The following is a 20,983-nucleotide window of genomic DNA, read 5'->3' as shown; positions in this document are numbered from 1 at the left end:
TGATGGCTTTGTCGGTATCATCAACCTTAACTTCTACTCTCAAGAGTTGGGAAATAATTTGATTAAATTCATTTATATGGTCAAGTAAGTTTGCTCCCTCCTCCATGCGAAGTCCATAAAATTGTTCATTTAAGAATAATATGTTTGTCATTGACTTTGACATGTATAAGGATTCCAACTTCTTCCAAATTTCTGATGTTGTCTTCAAGCCCGATACATGATCCAAAGCTACTAAAATATATTGTCCTGCAAAGAAATCCTCCACTCTTGTTTGCCACAAGCTGAACCGAATAGTAGAAGAGCTTCCCTTCGAGCTCATGGTGTGTTCTTTCGATATGTATGTTCAAATTTAGTAAAACAGCCTCAAACACATCCTTTTAAAATAACCCATAAATTTAACAAACACCTGGAGTGTTAAAAGAATATCGTAATGTTTGTGACATAACCTTTATGGGTTTAGAGTTACTATAAGTGTTTGAAACCTACATAAAACTACTCCACCTTCTTAACAACGAACCCAAAACCAAAAAATATGTAACTCACGAATTAACAGGGCTGCCAACTCCCCTCTGTGATCCAACAATACATACATCAAGACATTCCATAGCAATAAAGAAAACCAATAGCTCTGATACCAGTTCTAAGTATTTAAAACTATGCTAATGGAATAGTGTATTCAAGCATAACAACACACACAAGTACAGAAAATTTAACATGCATAACTCATATAGTAGAAAAATGGAAGAGAGATGGAGAGAGCACACCAGGTTTACGTGGTTCAGCCCTACGACCTACATCCACAACGTTTAAGAACAAGAAATCCATTATAGAAGCTTCTAATAGAGTTACAGTGGCTCTCCTTCTACAGCCATTCTTGCTTTCACGTTCATGTCCTTTTTTTTCTTTGTCTCCTTCTCTTTTTTCACACATTTTTCTCAAAAGACAAAAGACAACAATAAGGAAAACCTAAGAGATACCAGCCCTTGGATCTTAGTTATTTCCAATGGTTGAGATTACAAGACATAACACAACTTACATTTACAAGATTTCCAATAATACCCTTGATGAAACCCCATAAACTCAACAATACCCCTTTTATTTCTAACAATTAACTAAATCTTCATCACCGTCAGTGTCCGTTAACGGAAGGATTAAAAGGACTAGTTTGCTCATCACTTGGAAAACTCAAACTCATGGTTCAACAGAAGACATCGTCGATGATCTTCAAGCTCTTTGGTTCTGATAAATGTTGAGGACCGATTGGCCTTGAAATCTCAGGGGATGTGATCAGTGATGTAGAACAAATTGAGGTGGAGGGGGCCGAGCAACAAAGGCGGTGCTCAATAATGGAGGCTAGGTCTTGGGGGCAATTGGGAATTTGAAGGGACTTTGGTGAAGTTAGAGAGATTAGACTGATCTCATACTGAACTGAACCATTATCTCTCTCATTTTTTTCTCCACTATTCTTATTATTGTTTATACTACCATTTCTTTCTCTCCATTTTCCCTTTGAATATCGATTTTAGATTATTTTCATGGTATCAAAGCACCATTTATAACCTGAATCCGTTTCTCTTTTTTTTTTCTATTTTTTTTTCTAATATTTCTCATATTGGCATAAAGGAACACGATTAGTGTTGGTGTGACTGATCAGATAAGGGAAAAGTAGTCTTTTTATGCCTTAGATTGGTTCGTATTGTATGAGCCGAATGGTAGATTAAGTCGCTCTGTGTAATGGTTAGTTTAGGTATGCTTTCTACAGATTATTTGTTACTTTTATTAGTGGGTATGATGTGCTTGAGAAACCTAATATAACTGGGGTTGTTATTGATTAGAGGAACATTTGCAATGGCGGTGGCGAAGATGGGATAATATAGGGGAATGGGAGAGAGATGGGTGGGCATGTACCCACCATGAATCTAGCACAAATACATGTTTTTGAAGAAGATCCTACGTATTCCTTTGTTAACTGGAGGGTTCGACAGGAGCATCATAGGGTTTGGAGGCGGGTTGTTTAATTAGCTTAAGGGAATATCTTCACAAACTTATGAGTTTTGGCCCTTAGATTCATGTTGGAAATATGGGGCTTACATAACAGTATTCTAGGTCATCGTTCCTGTTCATCTTTGACCTAAAGAGTAGTGGCAACGATCTCTCTCTCTCTCTCCCCCCCCCTCCTACAGCTTTCTTCCTCCACTACGAAATTCTCATCGCCTTGTCCTACTCGCACCCATCGTCTCCCTTCTTTTTGTTTTTCAATTGATCAAAATCTTCACCGTCGATATTTCTAAAAGTTGCTGACTTGTAAGAATAGAATCAAAATTGCTAGGGTAGATAAGCCAAAAAAGATATTTTTGGTATAATTTAAAATTAAATCAAACACCAAACGGTCTTGATGGGAAGGAGTTGTATGTCAATTATCATAGAGAATAAGCGTACTTTAAGACAATACCAAAACAATAAGGGTAATTTAAGAATTTTGCCCAACTTTAACTTAAGGTTTTGCTAAAAAAAACCTTTTACGCAAGGGCGAGGCATTGAGAGTTTCATGCAGTGGTTGTTTTATGCATTTTAGCACGCACCCATTGTCCCAATCGGCACGGATTTGATTGACACGTTTTAAGTTTGTTAAGCGACCTCGCTCAGCCTCAACTCGTAAGCCGAATGCTTGTCGACTCGCTTTTCCGCTTGGCGGAATAAGGAGCTTCTTTTCATTCAGCCCCTTTCGTGGTAAGTGTTCTGCTCCCTTCCTCGTTCACACTCTCCAATCCCTCCAACCTGCCTGCTGTCTGATATAATCTTTTTCTCTTTTGTCTTCTGATATATTCTTATTCAAGCAGAAGATCGTAAAACCTCTGACCTACACTCCTTTTTCGGGGATTTCATTTCTTCTGTTCTACTGTAATTTCTCATGGATTTCTCCGCCGTTTGATGGCGTTTTTAGGGTTATATAGGATGGACTCTGAAACCGAGCAAACCAGTTATTTTAAGAGCGGCGAAGCTGCGAATGGTGATCTTCAAAGACAAGCTGAACAAGTTGGATGCGAAGGCACTGCTGATTGCTTAAGTAATGGAAGCCATGGAAACGCCCAGCCTGAAGGAACCACCACCACCACTAGAGATGCAGATTTCGATGCGGATAATCACAATGGGACTGTACGACCTGATACTTTATCTATAAAGAGGCATAACGGATTAGCTCTATTAGAAAGGGTTATTAAGAAATTTGGCTTCTGACAAGCAGTAATGGTTTGATTTGGTTTCATACTTTCTTTGCAGAAAAAGAGGCCTAGGCAGCGGAGGGAAATGACATTGCAAGACATGTATAACCAGCAAGCGGACTACGACGACGACGACGACGACGACGATAGTGACTGGGAACCCGTGCAGAAGCATGTAGTGAGCGAGAAGTGGTTTTGTGTTAACTGTACAATGGTTAACTTCGATGATGTTGTCTATTGTGATGTACGGTTATGTATTGAGCCTCTTGCTTTGAGTTCAGTGTGCGTTTGTTTGTGGTTTATGGAGATATGAAGTGACGCCCTTTGGGTTTCTGCAGATCTGTGGAGAATATAAGGAGTCTGGAATAGTTAAGCATGGTTTTTTTGCGCCTAATGATGCACAAGAAGCAGCTCCTGCTCAGGTTGAAACAGTGGCGACCAGTAAGGGCCAAGGTATTTGCTTACAGATTGCTGATTGTTAGATTTTATTCGAGTCGTTTGACATGCTTGTCCTTGGGTTGTATCCCCAATGTGATCTTTGTGGAGTGTTCTATGGAAATGGCCTTGTTGCTGGTTGCAGAATACAATGCACGATGTTGTTTATATCAGATAATGAAGTAGTACAATTCTTTTTTTTTTGGTGATAAGGCCTATTTTTTTTCCTGTCACTGTAGGCATTACTTTTAACGAGACTATAACTTGTACCTGTAGCATAGATATGGATTTAATTTGGTATAGCAGCAGGTTGTTCTTAGCATCTCCTCCATTATACCATGCCATCAAAATACCTTGTTTTCTATATTCTGTGTCTTGAGGAATAGCAATTCCTTTTTATGTGGTGGGAAGGATTTAACAATCCTTTGATAACTTTTAGTTGTTTATCATTAGAAAGAAACCAAACAATAAAAGACCTCTTGCAAGTTTCTTATCCATACAACCAAAAGTTCCTAAAGAAACTTAATAGTCTAAAAGGCAAATATTCATTTACCAATTCAACCTTCTGCTTGCAATGTTCTTAACAGATCTAACGGCATCTAGATTTAATAATAAGCTAATGCTATGATGTATGATTCATTTGTTAACGTGAAGCCACCAGTTCTATTTTCCATAGGATCTATATATATATAATTTTCCTGTCACCAATTTGTCAAGTCTATTATTGGTTATTTCTGCTTGATTTTGACCTCTAACCACCCAATGTTAAAGGCTCATTGCTTAGGTCCATTAGAAATAGGTATTTCAAAAGTGTTTAATTTTGCTATTGATATACTTTCATCTAAAACTTTAACCAGCAAAAAAGTTAATCCATAAATATCTTTTAAGTGTTTAAGTGTGTTTTCAAGATATTTACATTTTTTTTTTTGGTTATGATGTTAAAAATCTTCATATATCTTATATTAGGGTGCATTTCAAGGTCCCAACAATTCTGCATTTGACTCTACGTTTGCCTGAGAGTCTTTGCTTTGAATGCTCATGTTTTGCTTGAAGAAACTTCTCCTTCATTTTCTCTCTTTGAAACCTAGGTTTTCAGTATAATGAAGGTCATTTTCTACCCCAGTGTTCAGGGAGTCGGTTTTTCCACTACTTACTATAACCATAAGGAGCTGGATCTAAGCACAAACATGCGAAGTAAATGCCTTTATACCCTTATGCCCAGTGTTTTAAAAGCGAAAGGCGCAAGGGAGGCGCATGCCTTTTCGAGGCAAGGCGCACAATTTAAAAAAAGCTAAAAAATAAAAAAGTAAAAAAAATCAAAAAATTATAAAACATAATATTAATAAAAATATAAACTTAAGTTTTAAAATAAGTGTTTTAAAAAACCTATTATCTAAAATTAAAATTCATAGACATAATATGTAAAGCATATTCAAATGAGAATTTACAAAATGAAATCAAACATATAAAACATTTTCAAGCATATAAAACCCACAAATCTCTTTTTTTCTCAATTGCATCAAGTAGCTAATGTGACATATTACATTCCTAATTCTACGAGCCACCTTTGTGCCATGCCCCTCAAGGCAAAGCCCAAACAAGTCCATGTTAGGGTCTTAAATTCTGAGTTTCACACAAAAATAATGATTTTATAGTTTTAATTGCTTTTAATAAGATATTTTATTAGGATGAATGAATGGGCAGCATTACCAAATAGGGATTCTCGAAGCTTCGGTTGGGCTTGCCTTGAGGGGCGTGGCACGGGGGTCCGGGGGCGGAGTCCCAGCCCCGCTGCCAAACTCAAAAAAAAGGAAAAAACGACAAATTTTCAAAAGGCACATTCCTGGGCTAAGGCACAAGGCGCACGCCTAGGACCTGGGCGAGGCGCCTACCCTAAAGTGCTCCTAGGCGCGCCTTTTAAATCATTGCTTATGCCTATAGTAGTTCCTTTGAGTTGCAATGAAATCAATAATTTGGTGACTTGTTGCATCTCAAATTTAGTTTTATAGTAAGAAAGCTGGCATTTTTATCAATACCTGGAACCTTGCAGTGTATATCCTCTTTGGGAAATCATTTTATGATGGTGATGATAATCATTCTCATGATTAATGATTGTGTTATTACAGTATTTAGAACAAGCTTGAGATGAATTTCTTGTACTTGATTTTTCTATCAACACATCAATGTTGAAGTCCTATGATCTTTCTTTTCTGCTTTTTTTCCCTTTCCTTTTTTATTTATTTTGAATCAATAACATGAAATCCTACAATTTTGCATATGAACTTATTCTTGTTTAGAAGCTTGCATATGTACATTCATAATGTATCTCATGTATTTTCCTGTTGCTATGACTCATTTGCTTACATGATGTTTTTAAAGGAACAATATTGAGTTGCTTAGTATTATGGATATGCAAGTATGGATAAGGTTTTGCCCCACATATAGGATCTTATGGGATGCTTGTTATCAAATTTAATCACTTCCAAATGATTACTACAATTGTTAACAATATCGTAATAGGTTACTGGTTGGTTGTATTTTTTTTTTTTGAGTAATAAGGTAATGTGTAAATTTTGATTGGCAACAAGATCAAAATATTTTGATAATTGAAGATTATTATAATGTAGTTGTGGGCTCATAACTTTTTGTTTTAAAATCGATGTAGAGTCATGTGAACAGAAATCAGCATTGGAGAACTTCACTGCAGTTGGTTTTGATGAGAGAATGTTGCTTCACTCAGAAGTATGTTTCTGCACTGTTTCCCTATTATTTCTTTTTGTTAACTGCTTATGGCCTTCAGAACCAACCCGAGTTATGGGTGTGAGGTATTGTTGAGTTGAGTTGACTAGAACTGTGTTCTTATTATATTTTCTTATGGTTAATTTCTTTTATCATTTAATTTTCTCAAAGGTTAAACACACCGATTTTGCATTTTATATCTGTGGAGGGTGGACACATCACACATGGTGGTTGTTTTCTCAAGGGAAAATAAAAAACATATTTTAGTGTGCCAACTTTTAATCATCAGTGCTTGCGAGTTCTTTTAATGGGTGTTTGTCGTATAGTCTCATGTTGTTCCCTTTTTTTCCCCTGAAAACATGAGGCGTTGAAATATTGCTGCCAAAAAATTATTTCAGCACCCATGCACACCAAGGCACTCTACAATGGGAATGTACAAAATGAAAGAAGCATAAAAAAACGTTGCTGCTTATGAAAAAGGTTTTCAACATTTGTATCAAAATAACCCCTACTGTACAATGGGATTTTTTTTTGAGAAAGAAGTAAGGTATTGTATTGAAGTTATACTGTAACGAACAAAAAAATAGGAAATTTACAAAAAGAAAGAAGCATCAAACAATATTGCTGCTTACTAAAAAGGTTTTCAAAATATGTCTCAAAATAAGTGCTCTATGGTACCCCTTTTAAACATTTTTGTGAACTGCCAATCATGCCCATAAATTTTCTATGGTTCTCCTTACTATTGATTCCTCAAAGCTTACATAGTTTTCAAAGATTCATGATTCATGATTCATGAATTCCTTTTGCTCCATACAGACCGAAATATTGCAGCTGGAACCACCCCAAATTAGTAAGATAGTTGGCAGACATGGAAGCATGTTTTTAACCTCTGACAAACTTTTCAGCATTTCTATGATTTCATTCCATTTCTGCAGATGGAACTGCCCTAAATTAGTATGATTGTTCACAGACACAGGAACAAGTTTTTTAACCTCTGACAAAAATTTTGGAGTTTCAATGATTTCATTCCATTCTGTGGATTGCCTGAACAAAGTATAGCTTGGCTCTGAAAATTGTATTACATGGAATGCAAGAAGAAGTGGAATTTCGCCGCTTGTCCATCAATTTACTGGATTCTGGAATCCAATAAATTGTGGATTCCACTCCATGTTTTCAACTTGTTGACCTGACAGGTCAGACTGGTCAACCCATCACCCGAACCAGGATTATGTCTTATTTGCTTGCGGTACAAATGTTGAAATTTGGTTTTTAAATTGTTTTGTTTGTGTCAGACGTGCATGCACTGATGCACATGTTGCTCAAGTGTCATACCTTAGACAGCAGGACTGCGTGAAAGGACATAAATTGATTTAATGTGCACTTTCAGAACTCAAGAATTGTATTTTAAATGTCCTGACTCACAGTTTACTTTTCATGAACTTCTTAACTGAGAATTTAAGATCCATATATTTTTCCATTTTAAGCCTTTCACATTAGTTTGTTTTGAATTATCTTACATCTCTCTCTCTCTCTCTCTCACACACACATGACACATCTCTCCTGCTCTGTTTTTCAGCACAGTCAAATGAGTATATAGGAGCACACCCAGGAGCTTGCACCTATTTATTTAGTACAATTTATTTTAATGAGATTTTGTACTTGTTACTGATAGGAAGGTAAATAGAAAAATGAAAAACACTAGATTAATTATCTTATCATCACACAAGCTTCTTGGTTTGTTGATATCATATCATATTGGCTAAATTGTTGATCACCTTTAATACAATTTTATGATGTTGTGGGTCTCTTGAAGTGTTTATATTATGAAAAGATCTATCTAGGCTGGGTTTAGAAAATGGTTGTGAGAGGTTATGGTGTTTTCATTTATTATATTTTCCTTTTCTTTCTGTTTGTGTTTTTGTCTTTGGAGTTCTTCTGGCAACTAATAATCTTGGTTTGCACCTTCCATAATTTTTCTTGTCTTGTTTCTTCCCTGTAAGAACATTGGCTTATGCTGATCAGAGAAGTTCCATATAATTGCCTTGTTAAGAAAAAAAGATAATTTCTGTATAATCATGTTCCAATTTCATAGCATGGTGAATTTTCTAACAGTGTCAAGCTGTTTAGAGTATTTTTCTATGGTTAGTTCGCTGTATAACTATTGCAGCACTTGAGTATGATGATGTTGTTTGGGATCCAATTTATACTAATCCATCTGTTCTTGTTATATTGGAAATTCTATTATCTGTTTCCATTCTTTATGGTTATGAAAAACTTCCATTTTTTTAATGGTTCTGCCTGTGCTAGAATAGGTTGATATGAAGTCCCATCCACATCCAGAAAGACCAGATCGCCTTCGAGCAATTGCTGCTAGCCTTGCTACTGCAGGTTTGTTGTCTAAATTTTCCCATCTGTTTAAAATTGTTAATGCTTCAGTGTTGGTTTGCTATGCTATTGTTTTAATTTTCTAAAACGTTCTTTTTAAAATTGTTAATGCTTTGCCATCTCCCCCTCTTTCCCCTCCTTTTGGGATTTGCAGGTATTTTTCCTGGAAGATGTTTATCAATTCCTGCTAGGGAAATTACTCAAGAAGAGCTCCTGCCAGTGAGTTCACACTACACACTCGTGCTATTTCGAATTCAATTCATGCATCTAGATCCATGTTTAGGTGCAGGAACGTGCATGGATCTAAGGCCCATTACTTGAGGGTCTTGGACATTCACTAAATATGCCTGAGAATAATTCTGATTTTCTTGTATTTTGTGTAATTTTTCCTCTGATCAGATCATCCAAATCCTCTGTTGCCTCCATTTGTTGATTTATGACTATGAATCTTCAGGTCCACTCCCTGGAGCACATTGAAGCTGTTGAAATTACAAGTTGCATGCTGTCTAGGTATGCCATTTGGCTTCTCTCTCTTTCTCTCTCTCACTCTCACTTTCACTCTCATTCATGTGTACACTTGCACAACTTGTTTGTGTTGTTTTAAATCATAAAGTTGTTTTGATTTTGGCTTGTAGTGCACAGAAACTAATAGTATTTTGCTGAAGGGCTTGCTGAAGAGACGTTTAAGCTCAGTTTGGTGGACAATCTCATTGTAGATAATATGGAAAACCTTGCTCTTCTCTAGGTGTACCAGGATTAAATTGTTTTTCCCGGGAAGAGAGAATGGATTTATTATAAAGTTTGTTAGAATCAGAAGCCTGATGCATAGGGAATATCTTTCTAGTTTCTACATCGGTGAAGCTTGAGAGATATATCTTTACATCAGTAAAATCATTAATGGAACAGAATTTTCTATTTGTTCTCTGTGAAACTGTCCCAATTAGACAAAGGGGGATAATCTCCATGCTAAGAGAAATTTCAAAACAACAACAGTGACAACACAAAAGAAATTTACATGTCTTGACAAAGTTGTTCTCCCTTGTGAAAATAATCCTGATTGAGATCTTTGAATTCATTTGAAATATTGGATGATTCAAAGATTCCATGTCTGTACATATTCCAGGTCTTGATACCCCAAAGAAGAACAAAATGGAGAATCTTTTGGAAAATGATCTGTGGTACAGAATGATCTGTGGGTCAACATAAGTAAACATTCTTATGCTCTGTTGAACTTGTCAAATTCTTATCATAAAGGGAAATGAGGGAGACCATCTTGAGAATATGGCAATGAATGAATTAATGGATATTCTCTCTGTTGATATCCTTGACTTGGAACTTATAAAAATTCATATCAGAAAGGGAAAGGAAGGAGGCCATCTTAGTAACATGGCAATAAATGAATTAATTGTGCTGCTCTTCATTATCCTTGGACATGATTGGCTTGGGTTTGCATGGGATAAGATGATATAACTTGTAGGCATTGTAGACTGTACCTTTTTCTTTTTTACCCTAGAGTATGCTATCTTTCTATTATAACAGTAGTTCTATTGCTAGAACTGACGAAAAGGAAGGGAAGGAAAAATGGATTTAGGTGGTGACCAGGTATAAAAACGGAAGGAAAATAAGAATCCAGGAAGGTGAGGAAGACAATAAGACATTGACAAGTTTGGTGGTGGAAGATCAAACTCAGAAACAAGGAACAGAGGAGAAATCAACAAGGGCAGAAAGAAGCTGCAATGGTGTTGAAGTTCAGAAAGTTGTAGGAGACCATTTCTCTCAGTCGAGTATCAGGGAGTCTGAACTGCGCTCAGAAACTGATAGCAACAAGAAAGAGACCATCCCAGGTGGCGACGGAGAGCAGCAGCTCAGTTTAGAGGAGCAGAATGTTACGATCCATTTGTCCCATGTTGGTAGTATGGCATGCTAATGTGAGGTATCCCACATCGGTAGTCTGGGATGCTGTTGTGGGGTATACATTGTGCTTGGGTTCCCTCCCTGTAACAGCTAGCTTTTAGGGGTTAGTTCTCCTAAGGCACATAACACAGAATCCTGTCAAACCAACTCCCACATTTAAGGAGAACACAACAGAGGAAGCGGAACCCGAAAAGATTGAAAGAAGCAAGAGAGGATTAGTGAAGAGATCCGGTTCTAATATCCTACAGCTTTCTCCCAGATCTGAAGAGGTAAGTCAAGTTGTTTTGCTGAACACCCCCTCTTCGGAAGGACTGAACAGGAGGGAGTGGGAGCAAGGAGAGAGGATAGAAGAGGAAGTAGGGGAAAAAACAAAAGAAAAAGGAAAGCAGCAGGAGGGGGAGGAAGGAGGAGAGCTACAAAACAGGGCGGGCATATAAAAGAAAAATCAGGCAATCAGGCCTTCTTCAGAGACCAGAAGAGGAGAAGGGAAGGGAGGGGAACGAAGTTGGAGAAACAGGGGACAAGGTTAGAGAGGAAGAAAGAGCACAGAAATTTCAAAATGCCCAAAACATCTCGGAGCTAGTATAAAATGGAGAGGTGAATATCAATAAATTGGTGGAAAGGGAGGTTGAGATAGGGAAATCCCTCACCTTAGTGTTCTGGGGAGGGGAAGGCTTTGTGAAGATAGCATTTGAGAAATTTGAAAGAAAGAAGAGAGAAGAGGAGGGAGATTCTAGAAAAAAAGGAGTGGGACAAGGAAGGGGGAGAAGAGGAGGGTCTGGACCAGAACGAGTGAAGGAAGGGAGTTGGGGGGTAGATGGTGGGAGGGGGATAGGGATGAAGATTAGTAGGTGGAATGTGAGGAGTCTGAAGGAAAGAAGAAGGGAGATAGTGAGAAATCTGCTTAGAAATCTCAAACCAGAAGTGCTGTTGTTACAAGAAACAAAACTGGAAAACTTTGACTTAAAAATGAAGAATGAAACCTTGGGAAAGGATGGAGGAGAATAACTGGAGCTGAAAGCTTCAGGACTTTCAGGAGGAGCTGTATTATTTGGAATTCATGGGTGTTCAAAATTTTGGGAAGGAAGTGGAACATTCTCGGTATCAGTTTGTTTGTAAGAAGTAAACGGGGAGTTGAAATGGGGTTTATCAGATTGGGTGCTTAGACTTCCAGTCTTGACCAAGTATCCAAAGATGATTTCTTGGAAAGGTTCTGGTGTACCCTTGATTTACAGCCTTGTAATGAAGACTCTTCTTCAGTTTGATTTCTAGTGTGTATCTGGTGTGTCAACTTGACAACCATTGGTGTTGAGGTGTACATCCCTTTTTTCAATTTAATGAAATTTCTTTTTGATTCTTCAAAAAAAATCTTTCTATTATAATACCATGCTTATTGCTTATGGATATGATATTGGAATTTCTGGGGCCAATAGATTGTTATGGTTGATTTTTGCATTGGTTCATTGTTTTTTGTCAACAGCGATTTTGACATCAGTTCATTGCATTTGATCAACAGCTATTTCACTCCAGACACATATGCTAATCAACACTCAGCATGTGCTGCAAGGGTTGCGGCAGGGTTGTGTGCAGATCTTGCTTCAGCAATTATGTCAGGGCGAACCAAGAACGGTTTTGCTTTGGTAAGGGACTTCCTTTATTTTCCCCAGTCAAACCTCTTTTAGATACCTTTCAATTGACATTGAACACTTACTAATATTTACTTCCTTGTTTTTGTAAGTCAGGTTAGGCCTCCTGGACATCATGCGGGTGTAGGACAATCGATGGGCTTCTGTCTCCACAATAATGCAGCAATTGCTGCATTGGCAGCTCAGCGTTCAGGTGCCAAGAAAGTATTAATTGTTGATTGGGTAATGACAGAGAGTTCCTATTAATCTGGTCTCTGATTTCGTTTCTTGGTCTATGCAATGTTTCCAAATAATACACAATAAAGTTATATGCATTCTATTTGCAGGATGTACATCATGGAAATGGCACACAAGAAATATTTGAGGGAAACAAATCGGTAAGCTCTATGATGAGCACAACCGAGCTTATATGTATTGACATGTATGTGTGTGTATTGTGGCCATTCTGGATCGTGCACCAGATGAGCTATGGCTTGATTCCTGCAGTCCACACCAACTCTATGCTAATTTGGGTGGCTGCCTCCTGGAATGGGAGATTGTAATATGTAAACAAAAAGATGGAGTTAGTTGGGTGGGTGGTAGGAGCTTGTCCTTGCCTAAAAGGGTGTTTTTTTGCAAATTTATGATTGTCTTTATCATTTTTTTAAACTCACAAGTTAATACAATCTCTGAAGAGCTACTAATAAATAAACATTGCATTAGAGTTTTACCCTATTAATACTATGCATCCAATTTTTAATTTTTTATTATTGATACATGACAAGGTCTTTTTGGCCGAAATTTATTCCCTGAGTGTGAGGAGATGAACACTGAGTATCCTTGTTGTCCCAAACTAAGTTGCCATGCGGAGGATACCTGTCTCATTTGGACTTCTTCACTAGGGGCCAACTGGCAAACCTGTTCCCATATGTTATGTTTTGGCAGGGGGAAATGAAATGAAAGTTGTCCTGGCTGGATTGGACCATTTTCTTCTTGGATTGAGGACAGAGTTTCAATGCCAGTTCTCTAATTGGCAGCTAATGGCAATTCTGTAGGTCTATAGTTCTGAGGTTTCACTACATTAAAACAAGTAGATTCTCAATTATTATCTTTTCTTGGACCACTTCCATTTTGTTTACCGTGCATAACAATGTTGAATGTTCACTTAGAAAATGGGTTTTTATTTCTCTGAAAAGATTTGCTATCCTGAATAATGTTTTTAACCTGTGGTTGAACATGGCAGTCAGGTTGGTTAACCTATCACCCAGCCAGATTTCTGGGTTTGTTTCACCCCTGAACTGCTTTTTTTTTTTCTTTTTTTTTTTTGTATTTCAGCCATTTCTATCATTAATAATGACAAATGTGATTTGTCATACTTATTTTTGTTTAATATGATGAATATATAATATTAGAGACATACCTAATTTTTCTGTAAATTGTTTGAAAAATTTTGTACTCTTTCCTGTAAACTTATCTATTTTATATTTTTATTATTTAATTTATGATATCAAAGGTTAATTTGTTTGATCTATAAGGCTGAACCGCTAACCTGCCACCTGGATGGAAAAGCACTTCTGTTTCTGAGTTGGTTTTTAAAATACTAATCCTGAATGATGTCAATATTTATTTTTATTGAGTGGTAGATGAGCTTTAACTGTGTTATTTTGAAGTTTGTGATTGCTATTGTTTGCTTTCTGACATGTTTATACTATGGAAAATATTGGGTTTTTTGTATCAAATTGCTTGCTGAATGAATTGGATTGTTCTTTAGGTATTGTATATTTCCTTGCATAGGCATGAAGGAGGGAGGTTCTATCCAGGCACTGGAGCAGCAGATGAGGTACTCTGGAATTTTCTGTTGTTTGAATTTGGAGATCACCTGCTAATTATAAAAAAAAAGGAAATTACATGCTGAACAGTTCAGCAGATGATTTTTACATCTGATGCGCATCTAGGATCTGCCACCTATACAAGGGTGGTGGGCTGCTTATCTTTGGGGATGGCTGGAATCGAAGTGTTGAATACTATAGTGGTACCCTGAGCCAATTGGGTCATGAAGCTTTGTCCGTTATTTGACAAATTCTTCTTATATGATGTTTTATATGGGTTTTTCAGCATACTCTTATTTTCCAGTTTTTTATGTCAATGAATTCTTTATTGCTGTTTTAGAAATTTGTTCATTAAAGTATTCAATTGTTTGAGTCTCACTCCATCTGGTATGAAGAATTCTGACTAAGACAAAGTTGCACGTGTTTTGGGAGTTTTGTTTTGCTTTATTGGGTTATGGGAGTTTTGATCCAACAAATAGAGGAAGGAATGTGATAATTGTTTGCTATTTCCTTTTTCTGGATGATTTCTTATCACCTATACCGTGTCCTGTATCCCTTTCTTTCTTCATACGTTTTCTTTTTGATTTATCTTAAAAAAAATGCACAAATCAAATCCAGTCAGACCCATCCCTCTAATGAATGCTCTGAATTTGTCACATCATCCCTCTATATGGCTGACAGGAGAGGTTCATTTGTGGATTCATGTATCTTGCTGTATTTGTGATTGATGTATGCACATTTCTATTGTTGTTTTTATGTATTTGCATATAGCAAATGCAAAGGTGTGAGGTGAAGTGCTAGGATTGTCCAATGTGGCAATGTGTAGGTTATAATCCTCATGACATCTCATATTTTTTGATAAGTAACTTCAATTTTATTAGAAGATTCAGTATATATACCAGTACAAGTTCCCAAAGAGAGGTGTCAGATGCACCTCTCATAATAGAAAAAATAAGAAAATAGATTACAACATAGCCCAATATAACTGATCCCTATTAACCCCTTGCTTAGTTAAGAAATCAGCCATCCCATTGGCAACCTTCTCTCGCACTATATCCTCATTGTCATGTTGCTAGTAAGCCTTTTGAACTTTTTTATGTCATCCTTATACTCTCAAAAAACAATCTTTTGGCTTTTTTAACCATCCCACCACTATCTTTGAGTCAGCTTCAATTACAAATTTACAACCAATTTGTCTGAGTTTAGATCTTTTGCTATCTGCACTCTTGAATTACTACTGCCAAGAACTCAACCCTAATTGAATTTCCTGTACCCAAGGATCAAAATATCGATATACTCGACACCAAAAGTTGGGTACTGGTGTGTATTGATATGACTGATACTGTTATTTTTATTTTTTATTTTTTACCTTTTTATTTTATAAACATTAGAGGGATGAAGTCCATCATCTTGAAGTATTAAATATCTTAAAATACTTGTGTATTAGTGTATCCATACATATTTAAGTGGATCGATATGGATATGATATACCCAATATGGGGTGCATTGTATTGATATTTTGATCCTTGGCCATACCCAATGGTACCAAGAACAAAGTGACAATTATCCATGTTTATTTCTAAACACACCTCTTATGCCAAATGGGCCTAGATTTCCTTGGCTGCTTCCATCACAGTTTAGTTTGATGAAGTCTTTAGTCAGAGGCAATGATTTAAAAGGTGCGCCTAGGCGCATTTTAGGGTATGCGCCTTGCTTAGGTCCTAGGCGCAGTCCTTTCACATGCGCCTTGTGCCTCAGCCCAGGTGTGTGCCTTTTTAAAACTCTATGCTTTTTTTTTGCTTTATTTTTTGAGCCTAGCGGCTGGGCCGGGGGCTTTACCCCTGGATCCCTGACCACACCTCTTGAGGCAAGCCCAAACAAGACCATGTTAGGGTCTTAAATTCTTAATTCTCACATAAAAAATAATGAATTTATAACTTTAATTGCCTTTTAAGAAGATATTTTGTTAAAACGAATGAATGAACATCATTTTTTTTCTGTGAGAATAAATGATTTAAGACCTTAACATGGACTTGTTTGGGCTTGCCTCGAGGGGCGTGGTACAAAGGCGGCTCATAGAATTAGGAATGCATTATGTTTTACATCACTTTCGCTACTTGAAGTAATGCAATTGAAGAAAAAAAGAGATTGTGGGTTTTACATGCTTGAAAATACTTTATATGTTGCATTTTATTTTTAAAATTTTCATATGAATACTCTTTACATGTTATGTTATGTATTTTAATTTTAGATAATAGGTTTTATAAAACATTTATTTGAAAATTTAAGTTTATATTTTTTATTACTATTATGTTTGATATTTATTTTTGTTTTTTGGCATTTTTTGAATTTTCTGACATTTTTTTTTATTTTTAGCATTTTTTTTTTGCATTTTTGCGCCTTGCTTCAAAAAGGCGTGCATCTCGCATTGTGCCTCGGGCGCAAATTGGCCCTTGTGCTTTTTTTGTGCCTTGCACTTTTAAAACAATGGTGACGAAAGAAGTCAAACTTGCTCCTTTTTTGGAGGGCTCTTTGTTACCTCACCCAAATTCCTCCATATATTATCAAAGGATAGGTGTGGGAAGATGTCCATGGTTCTGACCCATTGTATCACCCTAGTCATTACACATTCCTTCACAGCCTCCCTCCTTCCTTTCTTTTTCAAGAAAAAATCTTGCATTCCTCTCTTCCCCGATAGTCCATAATACTGCTGCCCTTGTGCATCTCAACAAAACTCTTCCCCTTCTCTTGAGCCGCTAAAATGTAGCTATACTGCTGCCCTTGTGCATCTCCACTAAACTCTTCCCCTTCTCCTGAGTCATTGAAATGTAGCTTGATCAAAGAATCTGGTCATCTCCATAGACAAGTTTCACCTACACCCAAAGAAAAGAAACATTCCAAAGGTCTGCAACAAATGCATAGGAGGTTAGTAGGTGGTTACAGTCATCATTAGATGTCATGAATATAAGTAAAATGTTTAAGTGAACTAATCATCATGCATTGTTTTCAAGGCGCCAAGACGAGGCTAGGCGACAGGGGGCGCCTTGTCACCTAGACGCCTAGGCGATGGATTTATGTTAAAAACATAGGTCCTAAGGTAGTTCTCTAGGTACCATAACCATATTTCCTTAATAATTATTCGTAAGAAAAGTATAAAGTTCAAAGTATAGAAAATCAACATATTCATGAGAAGAAAAAAGAGGAAAATAAAATTCAAAAAATATAGGGGCTGAACCCTTAGAAGAAGAAGAATTTGGTATATAGACACACAAAATGATTATTTTAGTTTGATAATGTCTATTTTATAATTATAATTTCAAAAAAGAATGAACAAAAATGTATTTTATAGTAGGAAGTAAAAAACTGCTTGGCGATTAGGTGAGACGAGCCTTAAAGGGTGCCTTGTCGCCTAGGTGTCTCATTGACAACTATGTCATCATATAAACAGGGACTATAAGTATTAAGAGCGCAAAAGAACTAATTTCATTGCTAGAAATCCTTCAAGGCTACTAGAAATATTTTAATGTAAAATAAAATAAAATAAATTCTTAAACGGGTGCTAAAGACACTATATATTAAATAGGGTGCATATAAACTTATGCAAAAAGCTTAGAGTTGTTTCTAAGTTCAATCTTGAAACAAGAGCCCTTCTTACGGGTGATGTATGAAACACTTGTTCTTGACATATGGCATCTTGATGCATGGGCATATCTCTTAAACTTGGTATGCCCATCAAGGTTGAGCCTCCAATACTTGGGGTGATCCTGAAACATAAGCTTCATATTTCTTTCTAAAAGATTAGCACATAGCTTTCTGGTTTTCTATTCTAATTTGTTGGTTTAGTGTTTATGTACTCTATTAAATGATATCTGTTATGCAGGTAGGGATTTTGGGCGCAGAAGGATATTGTGTGAATGTTCCATGGAAGTGTGGGGGAGTTGGAGACAATGATTATATTTTTACGTTCCAACATATTGTGATTCCTATAGGTTAGTCTCTTATCTTTGACATGGAAAGGACCTTTTTTATTTGAATTTTTTTGATAATCGAAGAGGAATTTTATTAACAAAAGATGAGAATTATTACAAGCATATCATTCTCTAGAGTTAAATAAATTTCTTAGAACTTGCTTATATTTTTTGATATTGCCAAGAGCAATGAAGTTTGTGGCAAATTGTATCACCCTTGGCAAACAATGTCCCCTTTACACTATTCTCTCATCATAGCGAGAAGCTCACCATGGTTGTAGAAAAAAATTGTTACTTTTCTTGCATTATCAATGGTGGTCTTCATTATTTTTTCTCTTTCTAATATCTTCTAGTATCAACTCACTGTAATGTGTAGCACATGGAATCCAAAATATGTTATACCTGTTCATCATTCTTTTTCCTACCTTCTAGTAATTACTTCCATTGTCTATCACAATCTGCACCTCATTTTCAGGTCCTACCTCATTAACAACACATCAACACTCGTAAAAAACAATACATGCCATCAATTTATAAATATATGGTGAATCTTTTTTTTTTTTAAAGAAAAAAAATCTCTCAATGCATCAATGGATGTGTGAAACATTGTCTTGCCATTGCAATACATCATAAAATTGATAATAGACAGCCTTATAGGACCTGTCTAACCATCACACTTAATTGTTACGCTATATTTGGGCTAATTTAGCTTAAGTGATACTGTATACATTTTTATTTCATATTCTTCTTCATCCAAATAAGGGCTCATTATCTCAAAAGGGGTAGGTGGCTTTATACTTGAGCCAAGTTTTGCCACTTCATTACACATTGTCTTATAAACAAGTGAGTTGGCAGCATTAGCAGAAATATGATTGAAATGAAAGAATCTTGCCAATGCTTTTTCCATTTTTTTCCTCAAATCTTCACCACTAAGCGTTGATTTCAATTTCTTTTGACCTACATCTTTGTATCGATATAGGTGTGCGTCTATAGGCATTTCTGCGTCTCGTACATTGTATCATTGTATGAACAATGCATTCTACTCTGCCCTTGTTTACTATTACCATTGATACTAGATCCTTGATTACTATCACTTGGTCTACTTAAGTTAATTCTTTGTAATTGATCACTGTTCCATCTATTTGCATTTTGCAAGAGACTCTCTAACAACTTTTTTGTATGCTATTCTATTTTTTTTGTCACACAATCATTTGGGTACGTTATGTATTGCATCTTGAAACTCTTTTGCACATGTTGCTTTGTCCTGCTTAGATGCTTTTTGTTCCCATAGTACTATGTGCATAGCCAAGCTCACATCTCTTGGGCATTTTTGGCATTAGGCTACATTTTTAAAACTACCTGTCTAAACCAACCGTGGGCTGGCTCGTTGGTGTATGCTAGGTTTGTTCCAGCAATGATGCAGAATCAAATTCTGCAACCAGCATTATGGGGAAAAGGGTCAGGGGGGAAGTTATTAATGGTGCATAGCACCGAATACAAAAAAACCCACCTGTCTAATGCTATTTCATTCTAGGAACACCACTACTACCAATTATTTTGCCACAATAATTATAGATAGACTTATTCGTCTTACCTTTTTATAGGTTTTCCATGTTGCCATCCAATATCATCCAGTATTGGCATTTTATATGTCTATGAGTCTGCATAAAGAAAACAAAATATTACAATACAAGCTTTACTTACAACAAAACAAGCATACTGTATTAATTTTACTATTAAAATATTACATTTTTGCTATATTTATTATGTTTATACACATTTTCATTAAAATATCATTATTTTTTTAGACAAGCATTACTGTTTGCAGTAATTACTATGGATTTTTAGATAAAATATTTCAATTTTCTAAATTTATAATGAATTTTGACATTCCTATAAGGCTATACTAACGCTCTTATATACTTATAATGGATTTTAATAAGTTTATTATAAATATTAATTGTTTATTTATTTAAATAATATACTGATTCATTTTAATAAATTTTAAACTATATACTGATTTATAATGAATTTTTTCATATTACAAGGTTATCCTATTTTTGATTTTGTTTAATTCTGATTTATTGTAAAATTTAATCAATAATAAGAATTAAATCATATATTAACCATTTAATATTTTTACTTTTATTAGTGACTTTAAGAGTAATGTATAATAGTATACTAGATATTAATACTTTTATAATTAATATACATACATACATACATACATATATATATATATATATATTATGTGTGTGTGTGTGACATGGAATAAGATTTTCAGATGTCTCTCTCTTTTTCTCTGTTTTGACATGGAATAAGATTCTGTACTTAGTTGACATTTCTGAAATATAGGAAATGTTTATGGACGTATTGTATTTTTTATATCCACCCCAAGTTTATGTTGGTAAGTCCCGACACTGACATATGTTGGGCAACATTACCAAAATTTTGCGACGTCTGAAACCATGGGTGGACTTGGGAGCTGATTAATTTGTTAAGTAGGTTGGCTTGTAAAAAATGTGACGATAACCAAGATTTTTACAATCTGTTTTGATTTTTCCAGAGAGGTTCCAACTTTATAGTGACTAATCAAGCAGAAGATTGCAATATAATGAACAGTCTAGTGTCACATTTTCTTAATGTGTTGGAAGAGAAGTCATGTATACTTGATTTTGATGAGTACAGTTCCATGTAATATGAAAAGAGTGTAGTTCCTAGTTTCTAGGGCCATCTTTTAAGGGCTTGTTCTGGCATGCACTTGGCACAAAATGATGTGGACTATCTAGCTGGATGTGGGTTTGGAGGGAAGTTAATGCAAACAGACTTGGCCTTGCTTGTGTTTTTCAGATTCACTTTTGTTTGTT

General features: G+C 35.9%; 1 protein-coding gene across 27 annotated transcripts in view; it reads left to right on the top strand.

Moving 5' to 3' along the window:
* The first annotated feature begins 2,521 nt into the window (after positions 1-2,521).
* Positions 2,522-20,983, top strand: part of HDA15 (histone deacetylase 15) — a 38,813-nt gene continuing 20,351 nt past the window's right edge. For 7 of the 27 annotated variants that reach the window (XR_016085191.1, XR_016085190.1, XR_016085192.1 and 4 more), the window contains exons 1-12: positions 2,784-3,156; positions 3,280-3,465; positions 3,560-3,674; positions 6,322-6,398; positions 8,708-8,783; positions 8,935-8,999; positions 9,235-9,290; positions 12,175-12,334; positions 12,437-12,562; positions 12,646-12,717; positions 14,091-14,159; positions 18,029-18,137. Coding sequence is in view for 24 of the 27 variants with exons in the window: in XM_088902520.1 (XP_088758646.1) it covers positions 2,932-3,156; positions 3,280-3,465; positions 3,560-3,674; positions 6,322-6,398; positions 8,708-8,783; positions 8,935-8,999; positions 9,235-9,290; positions 12,175-12,334; positions 12,437-12,562; positions 12,646-12,717; positions 14,091-14,159; positions 18,029-18,137 (1,336 nt within the window). In the remaining 3 variants the exon portion in view is untranslated. Of the gene's footprint in view, positions 3,157-3,279; positions 3,466-3,559; positions 3,675-6,321; positions 6,399-8,707; positions 8,784-8,934; positions 9,000-9,234; positions 9,291-12,174; positions 12,335-12,436; positions 12,563-12,645; positions 12,718-14,090; positions 14,160-18,028; positions 18,138-20,983 lie in introns of all 27 variants that reach the window. The other 20 variants (XM_088902532.1, XM_088902530.1, XM_088902539.1 and 17 more) reach the window with 12 other exon arrangements.

Source organism: Nelumbo nucifera, chromosome 4 (genome assembly GCF_055504915.1).
Source record: "Nelumbo nucifera cultivar China Antique chromosome 4, China Antique-T2T, whole genome shotgun sequence".
NCBI lineage: Eukaryota > Viridiplantae > Streptophyta > Magnoliopsida > Proteales > Nelumbonaceae > Nelumbo > Nelumbo nucifera.
Note: the sequence above shows the minus strand (reverse complement) of the source record. Positions and strands in the feature narration are given on the sequence as shown.